The sequence below is a fragment of the Petaurus breviceps genome, unplaced genomic scaffold (genome assembly GCF_028583685.1).
Source record: "Petaurus breviceps papuanus isolate PSGF00001 unplaced genomic scaffold, PetGlider_PUasm1.0 79, whole genome shotgun sequence".
Taxonomy (NCBI): domain Eukaryota; kingdom Metazoa; phylum Chordata; class Mammalia; order Diprotodontia; family Petauridae; genus Petaurus; species Petaurus breviceps.
The window spans coordinates 18068035-18089333 of record NW_027186523.1 but is presented as its reverse complement, the minus strand read 5'-3'; the positions used below and the strand labels follow the sequence as shown (position 1 = coordinate 18089333).

Here is a 21299-nt window from a genome sequence, read left to right as displayed (position 1 = left end):
CACTTAGGCGACTGTGGCAATTATCTGGTGAGAAGTGATGAGGACTTATACTAAAGTGGTAGCTATGTGAGAGGAGACTGGGGATCAGATATAAGAGAAGCTGTGGAGATAGTGGTGGCAAGATCTGGAAACCGATTAGATATGTGGGATGAGGAAGAGAGCACTATTATGAACCTGGGAGACTGGAAGAATGGTGGTGTTTTCAACAGAAATAGAGAAATCTGGAAGATGGTTGGGTTGGAATGGGAATAATGAATTCTATTTTGGACATCCCAGGGCTCCCTTTCATTTAGCAACCAGGATTTTTTAGTCCACTATTTAAAGTTATTCCAGTCTCAGGGAGTCATGCCCCCCTTCCCAAAATCTAATTCCATTTTCTGCTTCTTCCCCTGCTCTGCCACCAAATGTAAGCTACTCAAGGACAGGGACTATTCCATTTTTGTTTTTGTATCACCTAGGATAGTGCCTGGAATATAGCAGGCTGCTAATAAATGTTATTGATTAATTAATTGACACTTATTTTATAAATGGAAGAAACTAGGGTATTAAGAAGAGATTGAATGACTTTTCTATAGTCACATAGAAAATCTGTAGCAAAAGTGCAAACAGGTTTCCTTATTCTTGGTCCAGTGTTCTACCAATCTCTAGTTTAAACTGCCTGTTAAGACTCCTTCCCATTAATAAGCATGTTTTCCTTGAATGAACTACCAAACATTAATATTGCAAAACAAGATCCCTAGCTAAGGTCATGACAATGACTTATAATGCCAAGAGTGAGGTTATGCTTCTAAATTTCTTTTAAAGGCATGAGTAACAAACTGAGTTAGTGTGTGATAAACCAAGTCAGCTGGGTGGATCATGGGAGAAGCAAGCTCTGTTGTGCCCCTGGCCATTTCTTTAAGGCTACTCATTAACACCCCTCTACCCCATGACATTTAGGGCGTAGTAACCACAAAATGCTGTGCAAGAACGCTCCCGGCGGTTTTCTCCAGTTTTACCCATAGCTCATGCTATGCATTCGTCACCATCATCATACGTGATTGGTTAGCTGCCATTGTACACGTGATGCTATTCTAGGTGCCGCATGAAAAAGAACAAATGTGAAGCTCCTATCCTAAAGCAGGAATATAGTCAGAGACATGTGAATCATAGAATCGTAGGCTTGGAACTGGAAGAGACCTCAGATATCCTCCAATCCAACACCTACCCAAATCATGAATGGGGTCTACAGCGACCGCAGCCACTCCAACAAATATTTATTAAGCGCCTACTATTTGCCAGCCACTGAGCTGGGTTCTGAGAACACAAAAGCAAAAATAAAATAGATGCTGTCCTCAAGGAGTTTATACCAGATTAGGGGAAATAACACGGATACACAGTAAAAACAAAAAATGGGGTGGGGCACTAGCTGCCAAGGGAATGAAGAAAGGCTTCCAGGAGGAAGCTACACACAAGCTTTGAAGTTGGAACTTTGAGGTGAGCTCGGGCTTCTAAGAGGTGGAGGTGGGAAGGGATGCAGGCACAGCTTATGCAAGGGGATGGAGGTGGGAGATGAAGTGCTGTGTGTGAGGAACAGCAGCAAGACCTCTGACTTTCAGAAGAGTGCGTGAAGAGAAAAAATGTGTCCATTAAATCTGGAAAAATAGACTGGGGAGAGATTGAGCAGGTCCTTAAATGCCAAACAGGGTTTTTACATTTGATCTTAGCTATGATGACAAGAGTGTTCAGGTATAGAAGAGATTGCAAGAAAGACAGAGAGACAGAGAAAGAGAAAGAGAGAGAAGAAGAGACACAGAGACAGAGAAAGAGAGAGAGACAAAGAGAGACAGAGAGAGAGAGAAACAGAGACAGAGAAAGGAAGACAGAGACAGAGACAGAGAGGAACAGAGAGACAGAGAGAGAGACAGAGAGACAGAGAGAGAGACAGAGAGAGAGACAGAGAGAGACAGAGACAGAGACAGAGACAGAGACAGACAGAGATAGACAGAGACAGAGACAGAGAGACAGAGAGGGAGAGAGACAGAGAGAGAGTGCAGGCCTTTAAATGCCAAGAGAGGAGTTCAGTATTTGATTCCAGTGGAATAGGAATGATCACAAGGGTTTTCAGGTATAGGAGAAGGGAGAAGAGAGACTGCGGGTCAGTGGCCTATATTTTTAGAGTTAAACATAAGTTGCTGTCCTCTGCTGAGACAAGGGTGAGAGCAGCAGTATGGGAGGCTTGAGGAGAAGTCTGGATCAGCCAACGTGGGGATTATAAGCAAGAGGCAATTAGGAAAAAGTAGAATGATTCACTTGAAGGCCCAGATGAGATTAGGTAACAAACCTGTCATGTATTCAGTTGGCATCGTGATGAGACTTCCTCCAGCACATTTCAGCAGCGAGTAGGAACACAGGAGGCAAATTGGGTTGGACAGGGAGGAGATATTAATTCTAGGTAAACTTTAACACATAATTCTCCTCCCACTGCTCAACAATCTCAAGTGACTAGAAATCCCTTTCTCACAGGCAATTCATTCTATTTTTGCACAATTCTAATTCTTAGACAGTATTATTTTCCTTATGTGGAGCCTAAATCAGACTTCCTATAACTTTCAGTCATTTGGTACCACTTCTGCCCTTTGGCTCTAAACAAAACAAGTCTTCTAATCTCTCATCCATAGATTTACTCTTGAAAGATTTGGAGATTCCTATCTTATCTCCCTGGTCTTCTCTTTTTCAGGTTAAAAGCCTTCAATTCCTTCAGCTGATCATTGTGTGTCACACCTTCAAGTCCCCTTTCCAATTCTGGTCAGTCTTCAGCTTGCCAATTTAGCTTCTAAAGTGTGGTCCCCAGAACCAAAAACATCACTGTCAATGTAGCCTTGTCAGGAGGGAAGTGGGGCTATCCCCTCCTTAGACACTGGGTGCTACATTTCTATGAATACAGTCAGTCTAAGATAACATTAGCTCCTTTGGCTGTCACAGTATGCTTCTGATCTGCATTAAACTTTCCCACTAAAACCTCCAGGTAGTTTTCACATGAATTACTTTTCAGTTATTTTCCCCCAATTCTGTTTGTGGGAACTGAAGATTTTAAAAATTTCAAACACAGGACTTTGCATTTACTCCTCTTTATTTCATTTTGTTAGTTTCATCATTCTTGTCTCTCAAGATCTTTCTAGATTCTATTTCTGCCATTCCGACATAATTAAACATACAGATATGAAGATAATATGACCATAATTTTTTAAAAATTAAATGGGTATTTAATTTTATTTTAGCTTTCCTGAGAAAAAGTCATTAAGAGGAAATTCATCTAGCCTTTGAAACTCAGCTCAAACACCACCTTCCATTCCCCAGTTATCTTTTGTATATTCTCCACCCCACTCCCCCAAATGGAAATTACCTTTCTTTCCTTGAACTTGGCACTTTCCAGTGTTTCTAGGTTGGAAACTAAGATAAATTAGATGGTAAGAGAACACCTCATCCTCAATTTATTCAAATGATGAGGCCCAAGTGAACTACATGAATGGATGAATGGTAAAACATTTATTAAGCTATTACTATACGTCAGGTACTGAGTTAAGTGTTGGGCATACAAATGCAAGCAAGAAAAACAGTCTTTTAAGAACCTTATACTCAAGCAACACATATTAGGGAGTGGTGGTGATTGAGACAGGTAAGTCAGAGTGAATGCTCATTGTCATCAATGGACAGCTGATTGACATGTCCTTACCAGGAATGGTGGCACTGATTTAAATACTCTTCTAAGTGCTAGAGTTGGAAAGTAGGCAGGGCAGAGGAGGTGGGGCAGCATGGCATGGCATGGAGATGGCTGGGAAGTGGCAGACCTGAAACTGGGGCAAGATAAGATGAATGGCCATCAATCAGAACCCAACTGTGGAATGGGATTTTCAGTTGCAGAGGGAGGTGGAGACTGAAGCTACAGCAACAGTATTGATAGATTGGAAGTGGTGTGCTGGGCTCTAACATGGGGCAAGATAAGAGAAGTCTTAGGTAACTGAAAGAGCTAGAGGAGGGGTTCCTGAGTTGTCTCATGGTTCTTGGAAGAGAGTGGAGAACAGGAGTAGTGCCACAGGATGGGAGAAGAGAACGGAGAGTGGAATCTGCCTTTTCAATATCTGGCAAAATTCTAGAATCAATATAGTGTGTTTATAGAAATGGTTTGTGGATTCATAGAAAGGAAAAGATAATCACAGCAAGCAAGTATGGTTTCAGAAATAAGTAGATCATTCCAAGAAAAGTCATTGTTCTTACCTGTTAACCCAGAGATACCACTGTAGGGAATATATGGCAAACAGGTAAGAGATTGATACAAAGATTGTGTGTGTGTGTGTGTGTGTGTGTGTGTGTATACAAATGGGCAGCTAGGTCATGCGGTGAAAAGAGAGCTGTGTCTGGAGTCAGGAAAACCTGAGTTCAAATCTGGCCTCTGACACTTACTAGCTGTGTGACCCTGGGTAAGTCATTTAATCCTTTTTGCCTCGGTTCCTCATCTGTAAAATGAGCTGGAAAAGGAAATGACAAACCACTCCAATATTTCTGCCAAGAAAACCCCAAATGGGGTCACAAAGAGTTGGACTGAAAAACAACTAAACAACCACAAAATATATATATATACACACATACATATGTACATATGTCATGTGTATGTATGTTTGAAGAGTTCAGTGGCTTCTTGGAATGATCTAGTCATATAAATATATACATATATTTGTATATATGCACATATAAAATATATGAATACACATATGTATACACATATATATCATGCATACATCTATAACTATATAAATATTCATTGTAGGGAAAAAATGGAAACAAAGTATATGCCCTTTAATTGGGGAATAGTTAGAAAAACTACAGTATATGAATTCAATGGAATATTATTGCATATAAGAAGTGATGAGTAAGAAGAATTCAGGTAAACATTGGAAGATATATAGGAAATGCTAGAGCAAAGAATCAGGAAAACAATCTATGTAAGGACTTCAATAATGTAAATAAAAAGAGCAGGAAAGCAAAACCTCATACTGTGTAATTGTAATGACTACTCTTGGCCCTAGAGAAGACATGAAGAAATGGACCTTGTAGAGGTGGGGGACCACGGCTACGGAATGCTGACTGCACTGTCAGACGCAGTAGTTGTGTCAGTTTGTTCTGCAGAAATAGTTTTCTTTCTTACAAAGGACAATTCACTAGGGGGTCAATTAGTCAACAGTCAACAAGTTTTTGTTAAGCACCCCATGTGTGCCAGGTATTATAGTAAATGCTGGAGATAAAAAGGAAGGCAAAAAACTGTACCTGCTCTCAATGAGCTTACAGTTTATTTAGTGGAAAAAAACAGCCATGTACAAACCAGATGCAAACAGGATAAATTGGAAGTAATAAACTGGAGGAAAGAGGCTTGGGAAAAGCTTCCTGCAGAAGGTGGAGTGGGGCCTTGAAGAAAGCCAGGGCAATCAAGAACAATGAGGAGGGAGAGAATTTGAAGCATGAGGGCAAGTCCGTGAAAATGCAGTCAGGAGGTGGAGTGCCTTGTACAGTAGAAAGGTAGTATCTATAAATTACTATAATGTAAAAAACAAAAGGCATCAATAAACCTTTAAAAAAAAAACAAGTTAAACAAGTTATACAGGACTAACCCAATTTTCTTTTTCAGCAGGTAGATCAGGGAAGTGTTATAGATATAGGTTACCTAGATTTAGAAAAAAAAAATTGAGAAAGTTTCACATGCTTTCGTTTTGAAGGAGATAAGAAAGAGTAGTTTAAATGATGACAGGCGACTTTGAAATTGACATTGAGTAGTCATGAGCGGTCAGTAAAAAGTAGCTTGGAGGGAGAGCTCTAATGGAGTGCCTCCCATTCCATCCTTGACTCTATACTCCTCAATATTTTGTTAATTGACCTGGATGGTCATATGGAAGGCTGATTAATTTGCAGATGTGTTAAAGCTAGAAGAGAAAGCAAACACATCGGATGATGGGCTTAGTATTCAAAAAGATCTCAACTGGTTAGAATGATTAGGCAAAACTAATATGATTAAATGCTTTAGAGACAAGTGTGAAGTCCTATGGTATATTTAAAAATCATGATGGCAAGTACAAGGTAGGGGAGATATGACTAAGCAGTAGTTCCTGCTACCTGGGTTTTTTAGCAGAATTGAAAGTAAAATGTAAGGCAACAGTATAACATGGAAACAAAAAAAAAGAGAGAGAGAGAAATAAATCTTGGGCTGCATGAAGAGAGACATAAAAGACATAAGTTCAAAAAGAGGGAGGTGAGAGTCCCTATTGTATTCCATCCTGGGCAAACCACATTTCAAGTATTTCATTCAGTTCTAGGGGTCACATTACAGGAAGGACATATGATAAGATGAAATGTGTCCAAAGGAAGATAACCAAAATGTTGAGGGGAATTTGCAACCATGCTTTGTGAGTATCATTTGAAGAAACTGGCCTGGACAGAGGAAGACTTGGGTAGTTATAAGATAGTTGTCTTCTTGTTCTGCTTGACTCTAGAGGGCAATCTTTCAGAAAGGGAGATTTGTAGTTGACTAAGGAGGAAATCCCTAATAGAAAAAACCATCCCAAAGGTTAACTAACTAGCTGCTTCAGAAGGTAGTTGCTTCCCCTTCACAAGATGTCTCCAAGCCAAGACTGGATACCTACCTCTTGGGGATGTTGTAGACTGGATGACTTCTAAGATCCCTTTTGACTCTGAAATTTTGAGATTCTATGATGTGTGTGTGTGTTTGTGTGTGTGTGTGTGCACACGCACACACACATATCCTCCCTACTAGACTGCATGGGGGCAGGACCATATCTTACTCATTTTTTGCATGTACACCACTTCTTTGCACAATGTTCTACACACAGGAATAGGGACTGCACCCGTGATTTTATTGACATAGATAACTTCTCAGATGAGGAAATTCCTTCTACTAATGCAAGTTGGCACCTTTTCTACAACTCATTCTCAGAGAGCTGTCTAGAACACTGCTAGGTTAAGTGACTTATCTGAGTTCACACAGCTAGGAAAGGTCAGAGGCAGGATTTAAACAGATCTTATTGGCTCTGAGGCCAACTCTCTGACCAGTATGCCACCCTTGAACATATTTTTAAAAATCAAATATCATCTTAGAGAATGAAGGGACTTCAAGAAGCCAGAATACCAGCCCTTCCCTCTTATTTGGGATATTCTATATTATCCAACATTGGCACACTCAAAGAGAATAGTTAATTTTGTGCTAAAAGTTCTCCAGGGAAGAGTAATACAGAACATCTTTCCTTATGGTGCCCATCTCAGTATTTAACAACTCTTACTAGTCAATCAGAATATTTAGAGAGGGACAGCGAAAAACAAAGCACTCAGTACATTTGAAGGAATTCTAATTGGTTGATTCTTTAGCAATTCTATTTGATATTAAAAGCAAAGGAAAAGCACAATAAGATTGTATGTTATCTTGTTCTTCCAAAGGGTCAAATCTTGCCATCTGTGAAGCAATTTAATTTTTATTATCCTGGAATCCAGTGAGCCTGTCCTGCAGTTCCTTTATAAACAGAAACCATGCTTTAATCACAGATTGTCCCTTTGGGCCTTATTGAAATATTACATTATTCAGTGCATTTAGTTTTGAAGAGATGAGATTCTCCTATAATTTATATGTCCTTGGGGTAATGCACACTTTTTATAGAGATGTAATTTTGGAAGCAATTTTCCATAAAGTCACCATTAGCTTATAAATTTGAGATAATTGGACACAGAGCTCACTTACCTAACTTGTCTATGCCAATAATACTTCATTGATGACAATGCTGGTTCTAAAAACACAGGACAAATTTTGAGAAAAGCTAATTCCCGAAGATGAAAATCTTCAGTGGGCTTTTTAACTTTTGGGAAACACCTGTGTTTATGGTACATGCAAAATAAACACCTATGTGAATTCATACTGAAGATGGCTTAATGAAATCAATTAATTCTCTTTTAGCAAAAAAAAAGTCATTTATGAATGTCAATGATAAAATGTATTAGCTTTATTAGTGAGAAAGTACCAATATTACCCAAGAACATTAAAAAATTTAAGATAGCTTTTGGTGAATTATTATATTGAATAAACTAATAATTATTATTTGTTCCCCTTTTAAGACTGATTTTCTCTGGGGCCTTTAGCCTTTGCTGATTAGTATGAGTGTATAAATTATAAGTGAATGTTCTATTAATTCTCTTTCTTTCTCTTTCTCTCTCATTTGTTTCTCTCTCTTATATCTGTCTTTATTCTCTTTCTCTGTTGATGGGGATGGAACTTTATAGGAAGAAGAAGAAATACAAGGAGAGCCTCATTGTCTCGTGGTGGAACATAAGGTTACAACAGGTAGGGTATGATAAACGGGGCCCATCCTTCCTTTCCTGACTGCAATCTCTTGTTGTAGGATCAAGAGTAGTTAAGCTTTGTAGCTCACAAAAGAGAGAATGTGCTTTTATAGCATGGCTGGTGACATGTGATTAGAAGTGCTACAGCTGTGATATATTCCAGGCATGACATCTGGATCGTCTGGTCTCAATACAGAAATTTGTTATTTTCAGGAAAAAAATGACTGCATTCCTTGGCTAGGAAAAGCTGGTTGTAAGAATTTGATGGAAGAGTTTAGTATTAAAATAACTAATACAAGTTAGTTGTTGAAGTAGAAAGCATAATTTGTGATGCAACTTTGTTGAAAAAGTTTGTTTTTTTACTTACTCATACAGTTGAAGATTTAGCTCTGCTATTAAATGGGGGTGGCGGGGAGAGAGAGAGAAAGAGTTAAACTTAGAATCAGAATCCAAGGTCAAATCTTGCCTCAAATACTTAACTTGCTGTGTGACCTTAGGCAAGTCACTTAACCTCTGCCTGCTTAAGTTTCCTATCTGTAAACTGGGGACAATAATTTCACCTATCTCTTCTGGTTGTTGTGAAGAAAAAAATGAGATACTATTTGTAAATTTTAAAGCACTATATCAATGTAAGCTATTATTAGTATCGTTGTTATTATTGGTTTAGATCAAATCTTGCTATAATGCTTTACAGGGAGTATGTTTATAGTTTATAATTAAGTCCATTAATGATAGATAATGCTGTCATGAAAATATTCCGTGCTTAAATGGACCATAAAAGACAGTCTTAATGCTTTTTTACCTCTCCTTTCTAATTCTTTTTAGTTGGTTTTCATGGAAATCAATGCTGATCAGGGGTTATCACAAGAATTTATGCTGTACGCAAAGGATCATTCTCTCTTTTGTTCAGCTGTTTTTTTCAGTTGAGTCTTCCTGACTTCATTTGGGATTTTCTTGGCAGAAATACTAGAGTGGTTTGCCATTTCCTTCTCTAGCTCATCTTACAGATGAGAAAACTGAGGCAGACAGTTACATGACTTGCCCAAGGTCACACAGCTATTAAGTGTCTGAGGCCAGATTTGAAGTTGGGGAGATGTCTTCCTGACTACAGGTGCAGCTGTCTATCCACTGTGCCCCCCAGCTGCCTCATACTCTCTTTAATCAACCTAATAAAATTGAGGTTGTTAGCAAGGGGGGTGGTGGTGGCAGGGACAGAGGTTGACTGCCTTTGAAATTCAAGGTGCCAACCTGACTACTGGTGTTTTTTGTTTTAATGTGTTTGAAGACTTGGTGACTTTCAAAGGCAGTGTGGGGCTAGGGACTAGGAATGTGAGCCAGTTTTAAGCAGTTGGTAGGGTGAACAACTGAGCAGGACATCACTTAAAATTGTTACAAGTGCTCTACCTTCAAGACTTATCCCCTAAGTTTCTACTTAGGCTGAGGGATAATGAAAAATACTATTGGTAATTGGAAGATGGGCAACATAAGTTTTGCAGTTAATAGAATTTTTGAGATTTACTGCTGTGTAATGCTGTTATATATGCCAAATGTTCCCATGGCACAGTACCAGATGGGCTTTAGTCTTATGTCTAGGGAACTATGATTCTGTGACCTCTCTTGCAAACTTTTCCTAGATGTGAGCTGATTTTCTGAAGCAATCTGTAAAACATTAGAACAAGAAATTGAAATTTTTAAGTCTTCCTAGGTTCCTGAATTTTCAGGACCTTAACATTTATTTTTGCCAGAAGTCTTCATTTTCTTTTCTTTCTTTCTTTTTTTTTAAAGCAATTGGGGTTAAGTAATTTGCTCAAGGTTATACGGCCAGTTTGTGTGTGTGTGTGTGTGTGTGTGTGTGTGTGTGTGTGTGTGTGTGAAGTATCTGAGGCCGGAACCGATCCCAGGTCTCCCTACTCTGGGGCTGGTGCTCTTACGCACTGTGCCACCTGGCCACCCCAAAATATCCTCTATCTTTTTTTTTTTTTTTGCTTTTTGGAGGGCAATTGGGGTTAAGTGACTTGCCCAAGGTCACATGGCTAGTTTTTGTGTTAAGTGTCTGAGGTCAGATTTGAACTCAGGTCCTCCTGACTCCAGGGCCAGTGCTCTAGTCACTGCACCACCTAGCTACCCCCATAAGTCTTCATTTTCTATAACAACTTTTCCTTTTTTTTTTTAAACAACTTACTTTCTTCTGCTGTTCTCAACTTAATTCAGATGGTTAAAACAACCTTGACATCTAATTGCCACTGATATTTTCCCACAGACACAGATTCTCTTGAAAATAAATGATGAAGGGACAAGAATGTGGAGACAATTTCTAACTTATCTTTTGTTACAGTGCAGAGTGGTATCTTTTCTGATTCTCAAATGTAGCTCTGGGGGCCATACAGAACCGGTTGTATCAACCCAATTTTCTTTAGGTTGAGCCTGGTTTCTTTTATATAAGAATGGTCTTATATATAAATGACTTGTTTAAATGGTGCTTCTCAGTCTTTTCTGATCATTTCTCCTAGTATACCCCAGGTAGGCATTTCAAGCACTTGAAGACAAGCAAGTTTCCCATTAAGTCTATTGGCCTTTGGGCTGAGATGGAGCAAATCTACTTTGAATTTTCCCTTAAAGTTTTATATAATTTCCTTAGTGTGCCTTCAGGTTTTATGATTTTCATTCACTTAAAACCAAGGTAGATAAGGGTACTTAAAAGCTGAGAGCAAAATACTATAAATTGAGACAAAAATGAAGTCAAAAGAAAACCCATAAAAGTTCAAGTCATACCATTTGGAAACGGGCCCTTTGTTGTTGTTTTTTGGTTGACTGTCATTTGGCTCCTGGCAGCTAATGACCTAATCCTTAGATACCTGAAATTCTATCCCGAGGTCTGTAATTTATACTTGAAGGAGCCACCCAAAGGGCAGTGACCGGTCAAGGACCTGGGCTGGGGCTGGGGGAGCAATAGATTTCTAGAGACATGGAAGGCAAGGGGCCAACACCCTTCTCCCTGATAATTAAGTGAGTATGTAAACCTTGGTCTGATTGGGGGATATATTGCCTTGTCTATAATAGAGTACCCAGTCCCCACAGAAGATCAGCTATCATTTTCTCCTGACTCTACATACACATTAGCTCAAAGGATAAGGTGACCTATAATAAGAGGCATCATTTAATGCTGCAGAGCTTGAGCTGATCTCATTTCAGCAGTCAGCCCTAGACTTGCAAAATAGGCCACATTTGCCTTTGCCTGCCCCCTCTTTTTCTGTAGCCTATTCCCTTCTAAATAGTATCCATTCCCTTATCTCATATGTCTGCTCTGTGCCCTTTTGTTTTTCCCTCTCCCATAAAAAAAAAAATAGCATCAGAAAGGATTTGATGTCAGTCATTCATACCTTGATATGAATTACTTTAATGAAGGTCATGTCTGTCCTTAGGTGGATTTGCATTTTAAGCCATATGTCTAGCTTTATAATACAGAGCTTCATTCCAGTTAAAGCAAGGATTCTTAAGCTGGGATCTATGAATTCAAAAAGGGCCAATGGATAGATTTGGGGGGGTTTGTAAATTTAAAAAATATTTTGATAATTGTATTTCTATATAATTGGTTTCCTTTGTAACACCATGCATTTTATTTTATGCTCATAAAAACAGTATTCTGAGAAACTGTCAATAGGTTTCACCAGCCTGCCGAAAGGGGTTCATGACACAAAAAAGGTCAAGAACCCTTGTGTTAGAGGAATTTCAAACATCAGCCATAGGTGGTGGTCACAGAAGTATTTTAGGGACTAAGAAGGCCTTCCTGGTGTTCCTTAAGTCCCATCAACCACATGAATTGCTCCTCTAGCCCAGTTACTTGTAAAAGGAGTTTATAAGTTAGAGTAACACAGGAAAGCTAGGTTAGGCTATCTGAACTATGTCCCACTTAAGGAGTCATCCCAATGCTAGCTGCATTTCCTAATAACTAGAGACAAGGGTAGAAGATCTTCCATACTCATCAAAGAGTAGGGTTTAGGGACTGATAGCAATCACTTCAGGGACTGTTGCCACAATAGATTCAAAATATGAGAGAGAATTCTATTGAAAATAATAGGACAAAGAAAGACATCATTTTCCATTAAAAATACACAAAGAACTAAATTACATAACAGAAATTCACAGTTTCATGTACAATCCCCTATTTCTTCTTTGTATTTTGGAATGCTTGTTTTTGTTGAAAGATTGTAATAAAGAATATTTTTAAAATCACTTTTACGTATTCTCTCTTTCCTGGAAAAAAATAACTGGAAAATTTTCCTTTTTCCTTTTTCTCCAGTAATTTTTTCTTTTATTCTAATCTTTCTGGACATCATGTTCCTTTCACATTGATGTCTAGGACTGATCCAGGACATGTGTGATGAGGGGTATGTGTGTGAGGGGGGAGATAATGGACATTATCTTGAGAGCAAGAATTGGAAATAGGCTAATGTGCAGGGGATGGAAAAAAGTATTTACATGGGGTGCAGGGACTACTGAGGTGGGGCAAGAACCACTGGTGGGGAGGTGGAAGATGGGAAAGAGAATTTTCACCATTTTCCCAGTTGTGCTGAGGCCCAACTGGAATGGAACTACTAATAATTAATAATCTCAAATATCAAATCACATAAGAAAAAATTTGGAATTAAGCAGCTAGGTGGTATAATGGATAGAGCACCAGGCCTGCAGTCAGGAATACCTGACTTCAAATCTAGCCTTGGATACTTAATAGCTATGTGACCTAGGAAAATCACTTAACTCTGTTTGCCTCAGTTTCCAGAACTGTTAAAATGGGGATAATAATAGCATCTACCTTGGAGGGTGGTTGTAAAAATCAAATGAGGTAATATTTGTATATATAGTTTAGTTTTTATTATGGTACAGTTGGTGGAAACCATTCTAGGGTCCCAGAAGGCCTGATTCCAAGTCCCAAATCTGATATATACTGGCTGTGTGACCCTAGGTAAGTCACTAAACTTCTCATCACTCCAGACAACTCTCTAAGCTTATAAGTTGCGGAGAGGGTACTGACCTGTTATAGTAGAAGTTTCCTTACCTGGTTGCTCCTTGTACCAGTAAAGTCACAGGTCAGGCCCCATCAGCACTTAGTATAGTACCTGGTATATAGTAAGTGCTTAATAAAAGCTTATTGACTATCATTACTAATTACATGCCACAAGTTCATATCATGTGCTCCAGGCACATAGCTATCTCTATTTACATATTTTCTTCCTCACTTTTCATATATTATGATTCCTTTTTGATTATGTCTAGATGAGAAAAATTCTTCACACAGAGAAATTCTTCGCACTAACCATTAATTTAGGCCAGAGGTTTTTAACCTGGAATTTCAAAGGCCAATGAACTTGTATAGGGGAAAAAAATTACACTTTCATTTTCATGAAACTCTTAACTGAAATTTCACATTTTCTTTCATTATTTAAAAACATTCTAAGAAGGGATCCATAGGCTTCATCAGGCTGCCAAAGGGCTCAAAAAAAAAAGATTGGGAGCCCCCGGTTTTGATAATAGAAACATCAACTTACAATTATATGTTGCTTTAAAGTCTACAAAGCACTTCCCTTTCAATATGAGGTAGTACAAATAATATTATCCCCATTTTCCAGATGGAGAAACTAAAACCCCCCAAAAGTGTTAGAGATGGGACTCATGGCTAGTTTTCTGACTCCAAGAACAGATGTTTTTAGTCATAGTCATACACTGGACACCTGAAGTGACCACCCAGGCTGAGTTCATTCCTCTCTTTCTACACAAGAGAAACATGAAGCCCAAAAAAAGTGAGACCTGCCTGAGGTCACATGGGCAGTAGAGCTGGGGTTTGAACTGGCTCTGATCTGCTATTAGAGGTGGTATTTGAATGTAGGTCCTCCTGCACCAGATCCAACATGCTTACCACTGAACCAAGCTGCCTTCTTGTTACATTATTGTCTGGATACTTATGGAAGGGCTTAAAAAACAAGGAATGTATTTGAATTCTTTTGATCTGGTCTTGTCATTTGTGATAATTAAGAATCTCATTCATAAATAACTTTCCTCTTGGAAATGGTTGATAAAGTCTTATGTTTAAATGCTGAAATCACTTGTTTCCAAAAAAAAGTTTAAAAAACCCAACAATCTGCAGATACAGATCTTTCCATTTTCCCCCACCCCATACATAGTCCTTCTGTACATTTAATCCTAGGGATCTGAATTTGGCTTTCCCAATGTTTCCAACCACTTTGATTCCCAAGGAAAAATAACCCAGTTAGCTTGGTCAGTTTTCTAACTGAGAGGAATGTAACAGGATCTTTGCACTTCTGGAAAAAGATGGGTTTGTAGAGGCCCAACCCTCAAGAATGGCAGTTTGTTTATCTCACTTCCATTTCCCGGAGTTTGTAGTGCTCTGAAGAACAGTAAAGTCTCAAGCCTAAAAAGTGGTTGAAATCCTCAGACTAAAAATGGGTGTAGTTAAAAAAAAACACACACACACACACACACATATATATATATATATATATTTCTGGACCTTCTGTGGGGGAAGTGATACTGGGGCTCCCCAAGGAGCTTCCTGACAGTTATAGTGTAGTTGCTTTATGTAAACCAGACTTGCCTCAGGGGATGTGTATACCCATGGGTCATGCTTTGCTCTCAGAGATCCTGGTATCTCAGCCAGAAACTAAACTTCTGCCTGAATTAGCCCCACAGCTTCCCCATTTCTTCCTTGTGATTTTGGCAGATTGGCCAAATTTCTGTTTCTCCTATGTGATGAAGCTACCTTGCATCTCCATGCAGGGCTGTCCTGCATATCTGGAATGCCCTCCCTCCTAACTTCTACCTCACAGAGTCTCTCTTTTCCTTCAAAATACAATTCTAGCACTGTCTTCCCCAACCTTTGGTAATCCACATCCCCTTTCCCCCAAATTACCTTCTAGTTAACTAATTTTTTTTTTTTTTTAGACGTTTACTTGATAATTATTCTGTAAGAGGCAGTTGGTAGTGCCATGGATGGAGCTCAGGGCCTAGTATCTGGAATACCTGAGTTCAAATCCAGCCTCAGACACTTGCTAGCTGGGTGACCCTGGCCTCAGTTTCTTCAACTGTAAAATGGACACAATAACAGCACCTCTCTCCCAGATTATTATTAAATGAGATAACATCTGTAAAAGCTCTTAGTACAGCATCTGGTACATTGTAGGTGATTATACACACATACACATAATATAGAAAATAAGTAAATATATAGATAAGTGGGGCAGGGAAGGGAACATATGGCTTAATTCCCTTCCCTGCCCCATTTATCTATATATTTACTTATTTTCTCCCCCAAAGGAATGTAAACTCCATGCAAGTAGGGATAGTTTCATTCTTTGTACTAATATAGCCAGCACTACACAGTAGGTGCTTAATAAATGCTAATTCAATTGCTTAAGAACAGTTCTACAAGTTGCTCTCCTACATTGCTAATTTTCTAGAACCTTCACCAAGATACACATGAGAAAGTGCTCAGGGTGGAAAGAAAGGAAATGGAGTTTGGCCATCAGTTTCTGGATAGAGCCAAGTACAAATTTAGTCTGTCATGTGAAATAACCTCTCGAGTTCTGTTAAATTATCGCTGTTATTGATCGATTCACTTGGGGCTGAAGTTCCTTTTTTTAGAAACCCTTGACTTATGGGGAAAAAAAAGCTTAGTATTCCTTCTTCACACAGATTCACTCTTCCTTGTGTCCTTTCCTTATGGGATATTTCATTTCAAATGTGATCCAAGGGCTCTTGGAACACTTTTAGTTTAATTCCAGTAAAGCAAAGGAAGACCTGCCACACAAACTCTTGTACTTGACTTAACTATCACAAATTAATTACTTCTAATATGAAAATAAGATTATTTCTCTATCCATTGAGAGCAAACCATTTGAACTAAGTTATAATTGGATTTTTATCATGCAAGTTTTCCTAAAAAACAAGTGAAGCCCCTACATTGACCATTTCTTGTATTATTTACATCATAAACGTAATTGAGGAAATCTAGAATTAAAGCAGAATAAATGTTCTGCCACCCAATCCGAAGGGCTACTGGATAAGAGTAAATGGCTTCTCACATATGCCCTCTGAAGTAAGAATAAGAAAATTTGGGTTTTCCTTACAGATTGTGCATTAATATGTTGTGTGACCCTGAATGAGAGGCAGTCACTGGGTCAACATTTATTAAGTCTCTGCTATAAGCCAGGCACTGTGTTAACTGCTGGGGACACAAAGGTGGGCAAAAACTAGTCCTTGCCCATGGTCTAATGAGAAACAAACTGGAAATAGTTGTGTACATACAAGATATATAGTCAGTTCTGCTTTCATGAGGGTTTCAAAAAAGTGAACTTGTTCCAATGTGATTGAGATATTAGGAAACATTTTGAGCATAACTCAAATTCCAAGTTAGCTTCTGCTTGATTTCTTCTGTGAGAAGTAACAAGAATGCAGAAGACTACATGGCTTCATGTTAACTCACAAGCGGAAACCCTGCTAGCGCCCACATCCACAAGCAAACTCCAGGCCATTGTCGAGACAAAGTACCATATTTATTGTCTATTTTCTGGAGCAGCAAAAACTATTAATGGAGGAAGGGCTGATCCACACCATCTTCACCTCCTTCCTCCTTAGCCTCCAGACAGAAGTCCAATAGCCTTGGACCCAGAGGATCTGGCCACTATTTCTTGTACTCATGTAATTCTTATTTAACATGTATAAAAACTCATGTATTTATATTAAGCATGTTTAAAACAGTGCTACCATTTGTATTAGGTTCTTTTCTTATCTTTTAATGTACCATTAACAAAGTCCTTAAGTGTTGTGTTCCTAAACTCATTTTCTCCACAAACTCTGTGGTTTTAATTGTGGGATTTTGCATCACACAGTGCTTTTTGGGAATGCATATGTCTCATTATAGCAGAACCAATTGTGTACAGGATAAATTGGGGATAGACTTAGAAGGAAGTCACTGAGATTTAGGAGGCCTGGGAAAGGCTTTTTGCAAAAGGTAAGACTTTAGCTGAGATATGAAGGAAGTCAGGAAAGCCAGAAAGCAGAGTTGAGGAGGGAAAGAATTCCAAGCATGAGGGTAGCCAGTGAAAACACTCAGTTAGGAGATGGTGTATCTTGTGCAAGGAGGCCAGTGTCACTGGATTGTAGAATATATGGAGGGTGAAAGAAGACGGAAAAGGTAGGAAGGAGGGGTTTAAAAGTTAAATAGAAGATTTTATATTTGATCCTGGAGGTAATCAGAAGTCACTGATATTTATTGAATAGGGATGAAGTTTGGTGGGGAGGGGGAGATGCCATATTCATATCTAGATTTTGGGAAGATCAATTTGACAACTGAGTAGAGAATAGACTGGAAGGGAAAAGAACCCTGAGGTAGGGAGACCAACCAGCAGGCTATTATAACACGTGGTCCAGGTGTCAGGTGATGAGGGCCTGCACCAGAGTGGTGGCAGTGTCAGAGGAGAGAAGAAGAATGTAAGAGATGTTACAAATGTAGAAATAACAGAACTTGACAAGTGATCAGATATGGGGGGGGGAGGCGTTAGTGAAAAGATGAGGGCGACACCTAGGTTTTGAGCCTAGGTGACTGGGAGGATGGAGGTACCTTAAGAATAAAAGAGAAGTTAGGAAGAGGGAAAAACTTGGGTGGAAGGAGCAATGAGTAGAAGATAATGAGTTCAATGGACATGTTGAATTTAAAATGTATTGGCCGTCCAGTTCAAGATACCTAGTGTGGCATAGAGGTGGCCTTAGAGCCAGAAAAACCTGGGCCTACATCCTGCCTCTATCACATACTGGCTGTGTGACCCTAGGAAAGTCCCCTAACTTTCTAAGACTACAAGTCGAAGCCCTGGTACTGACCTGCATTGGTGGAAGAAGTTCACCCAGGAGTTTCTTCTGCCAATGGAATTTCAGGTCTAGTCCTTATCCCTGTAGAGGCAGTTAGGTGCTGGGCCTAGAACCAGGAAGTTGTTGTTCTGGCCTGACTCTTTGTGACCCCAGGGACCAGAGCATGCCAGGCCCTTCTATCCTCCACTATCTCCTGATATCTGTCCAATCTCACATTCCTTGCTGCTGTGACTATCTGTTTCATCCTCTGCTGTCCCCTTCTCCTTTCATCTTCAGTCTTTCCCAATATCAGAGTTGTTTCTAGTGAGTCCTGTTTTCTTATTATGTGGACAAAGGAGTCAGGAAGTTCAGAGTTCAAATCTACCCTCAGACACTTAATAGCTGTGTGACTCAAGACAAGCTGTTTATTTATTTATTTATTTTTTTAAGCAGTCGGGGTTAAGTAACTTGCTCAAGGTTACATGGCCAGTTATTTCTGGGTGTGGGGCTAAGTGTCTGAGCCCGGGATTCGATCTCCAGGTCGTCCCAACACTGGAGCCGGTACTCTTACTCGCTGAGCCACCTGGCCTCCCCTAAGCAATTGGGGTTAAGTAACTTGCTCAAGGTTACATGGCCAGGTGTTTCTGGGTGGGTGCTAAGTGTCTGAGCCCGGGATTTGATCTCCAGGTCTTCTCAACACTGGAGCCGGTGCTCTTACTTGCTGTGCTACCTGACCGCCCCAAGACAAGCTGTTTAACTGATATCTGCCTCAGTTTCCTCAAGTGTAAAATGGGGATAAGAGTAGCATCGATCTCCCAGGATTGTTGTAAGGATCAAATGAAATAATATTTGTAAAACACTTACCACAGAGTCTGGCACACTGAAGATACCATATAAATGTTTATTCCCTTCCCTTTCCCTTATCCCTAAGGACTCTGAGTAAGTCATTTTCTCTCTGTGCCCTGGTTTCTGAACTTTAGAAAGGAGTGGGCTACCTAAGAAGGTAATTGGGTATTTATTTGTAATAGTTTACTGCTTTGACACTTTTCTAGGAGGGAGGAGGGTATGATAGTAACCCCAATAGCCCAATATTATGAGAGTTTGGGTTGTCCACTTTGTGAAGATACCTCAGACCTGGTACCAACTCACCATCATGGCCTTGAGTTTTAATGGAATCATGTTTCAGAGCACTCTGAGCTCTTAGAGTAAAGGATTATATGGGCAAAACATGTTAGCACTCTTACCACCCACTGCTCTGAATCCCCAGCATTCATCCTCCTTGGGGTCATTAACAGTGCAACAACCCTATGTGCCCTAGCCCCCTGCTTTCCCTGGGGAGAGAGGTAATTATCACCAGACTTTATTGTTTAATAAATCCAACATACTATTTATTCATGTTCAGAAAGGGAAAGTACAAATATAAAGGAAAACCATCATAGGGTTCTGTACACAGTATGCACCTGATAAATATTGTTGACTGAGCATTCATTTCATGCTCTGGCTCAAAACGTGTGCTTTCTAGCATCTCTTTATAATGTTGTTTGTATAGTATAACTGTATTAACCGACATTGTTCCCAACACACCTGGCAGGTAAATTAATAGACTGTTTCATTGTGCAACTTCCTTTTTTCAAAGGGGGAAACCGAGGCACAGACTTTCTATGCAATTTCCCTTGCCCAATGAGTCATCTGGACTAGGATTAGAACTCAGAGATTCCCTCCAACTCACAAGCTGCCAGATAGCACAGTGAACTGCATTGTTTCTCTGGGTTTCTCTGGAAAAGCCTTCAATTATTTGGTGCTTTTTAGCACCATAACTTAATCTTGCCACATCTCATTTTCTTTTATTATATGTTTGCTATTTCAATCAAATAAAATAGGTCTCTGATCTTGAAATGGCTGGATAAGAAGCCCAGAATTGATGGAATCAGCCAATTGTCTGGTTGTTCAGAGATTGGAGCAAAGAACATAGGCTCTGTGGAATCTACCCCCGCATTGTGTAGAGCTATGATGGGTCAGAATGAATTAGTGAAGATCTTATCAGATCTAGCTTTTAATGAAGAAACTTGATAACACAGTCAACCATAAGAATTTGAACAAATCAAGAAATTACTGAAAAAGCAACTGGGTTTGTAAAAAAAAAAAACATGCCATAAAAGAAATAAGATGTTACTGGGAATGTAAAAAAAGATAGACTATGTTATCACCTCCCTAACCTCAACCCTGCATGCATTTAAAGAAAGGGAAACTTACAGACTTGGATCATCTTAACAAATACCTAGCTTCTAACTGCATCTGAGACATCCATCTATCATAGCTGCTTCCATATGATTCAAATGTATTCAGATTTGAGGGTAGTGTCATAAGTATGATCATTAGGATATAAGACTCTGGGTTACCTTAATGAAGAGACTATCTTACCAACAAAGCTCATAAAAACTGACCAGGGCAACTAGGTTGCATGGTGGATAGAGCACTGGGCCTGGAGTTAAGAAGACCTGAATTCAAATCTGGACTTAGACACTTACTAAGTGTGTGACTCTGACCAAGGCTATATGCCTCAATTTCTTCACCTGTAAAATGGGGATAATAAAGTATCTACCTCTTAGGGTTCTGTGAACATCAACTGAGATAATAATTGTAAAGTGCTTTGGTACACTGTTAACACTACATAAATATTAGTTATTATTATTATCCCAGACCACTTCTGCTTTACTGTTCTGATGGGTATTAGAGTTTTTACTCCTCATATATAGTCCTTAGAAAACAAAGGATTGCTTAGCACATCCTGGTAGTCTTTTAAGTTGTCTGGGTGTAGTGGGAGATTACATAACTTGGCTCAAATAGACAGTATCAGAGGTGAGACCTGAACCCAGGTCTTCCTGACTCCAAAGCCATCTTTCTCTCTACTATAACAGTCTGTCTCAAATTTTTCTAAGACCATAAAATCCTGCTCTTTATGGTACAAAGATATTTATTTGTGGCAGGTCAAATTACATATGTTAACTAATAATGAAGACTTGTAGTCTCCTGTAAATAATATGTTACGGAACAATTTTCAAAGGTGG

At 39.2% G+C, this 21299-nt stretch overlaps 1 protein-coding gene across 2 annotated transcripts in view; it reads left to right on the top strand.

Annotated features, from left to right (window-relative positions):
- The window catches only part of FAM107B (family with sequence similarity 107 member B), a 311107-nt gene that overhangs the window by 120179 nt on the left and 169629 nt on the right, over positions 1 to 21299 (top strand). Inside the window, exons 1-2 of one of the 2 annotated variants that reach the window (XM_069106444.1) lie at positions 3619 to 3658; positions 8314 to 8374. Coding sequence is in view for 1 of the 2 variants with exons in the window: in XM_069106440.1 (XP_068962541.1) it covers positions 8314 to 8374 (61 nt within the window). In the remaining variant the exon portion in view is untranslated. Of the gene's footprint in view, positions 1 to 3618; positions 3659 to 8313; positions 8375 to 21299 lie in introns of those variants that run through there. The other variant, XM_069106440.1, reaches the window with a different exon arrangement.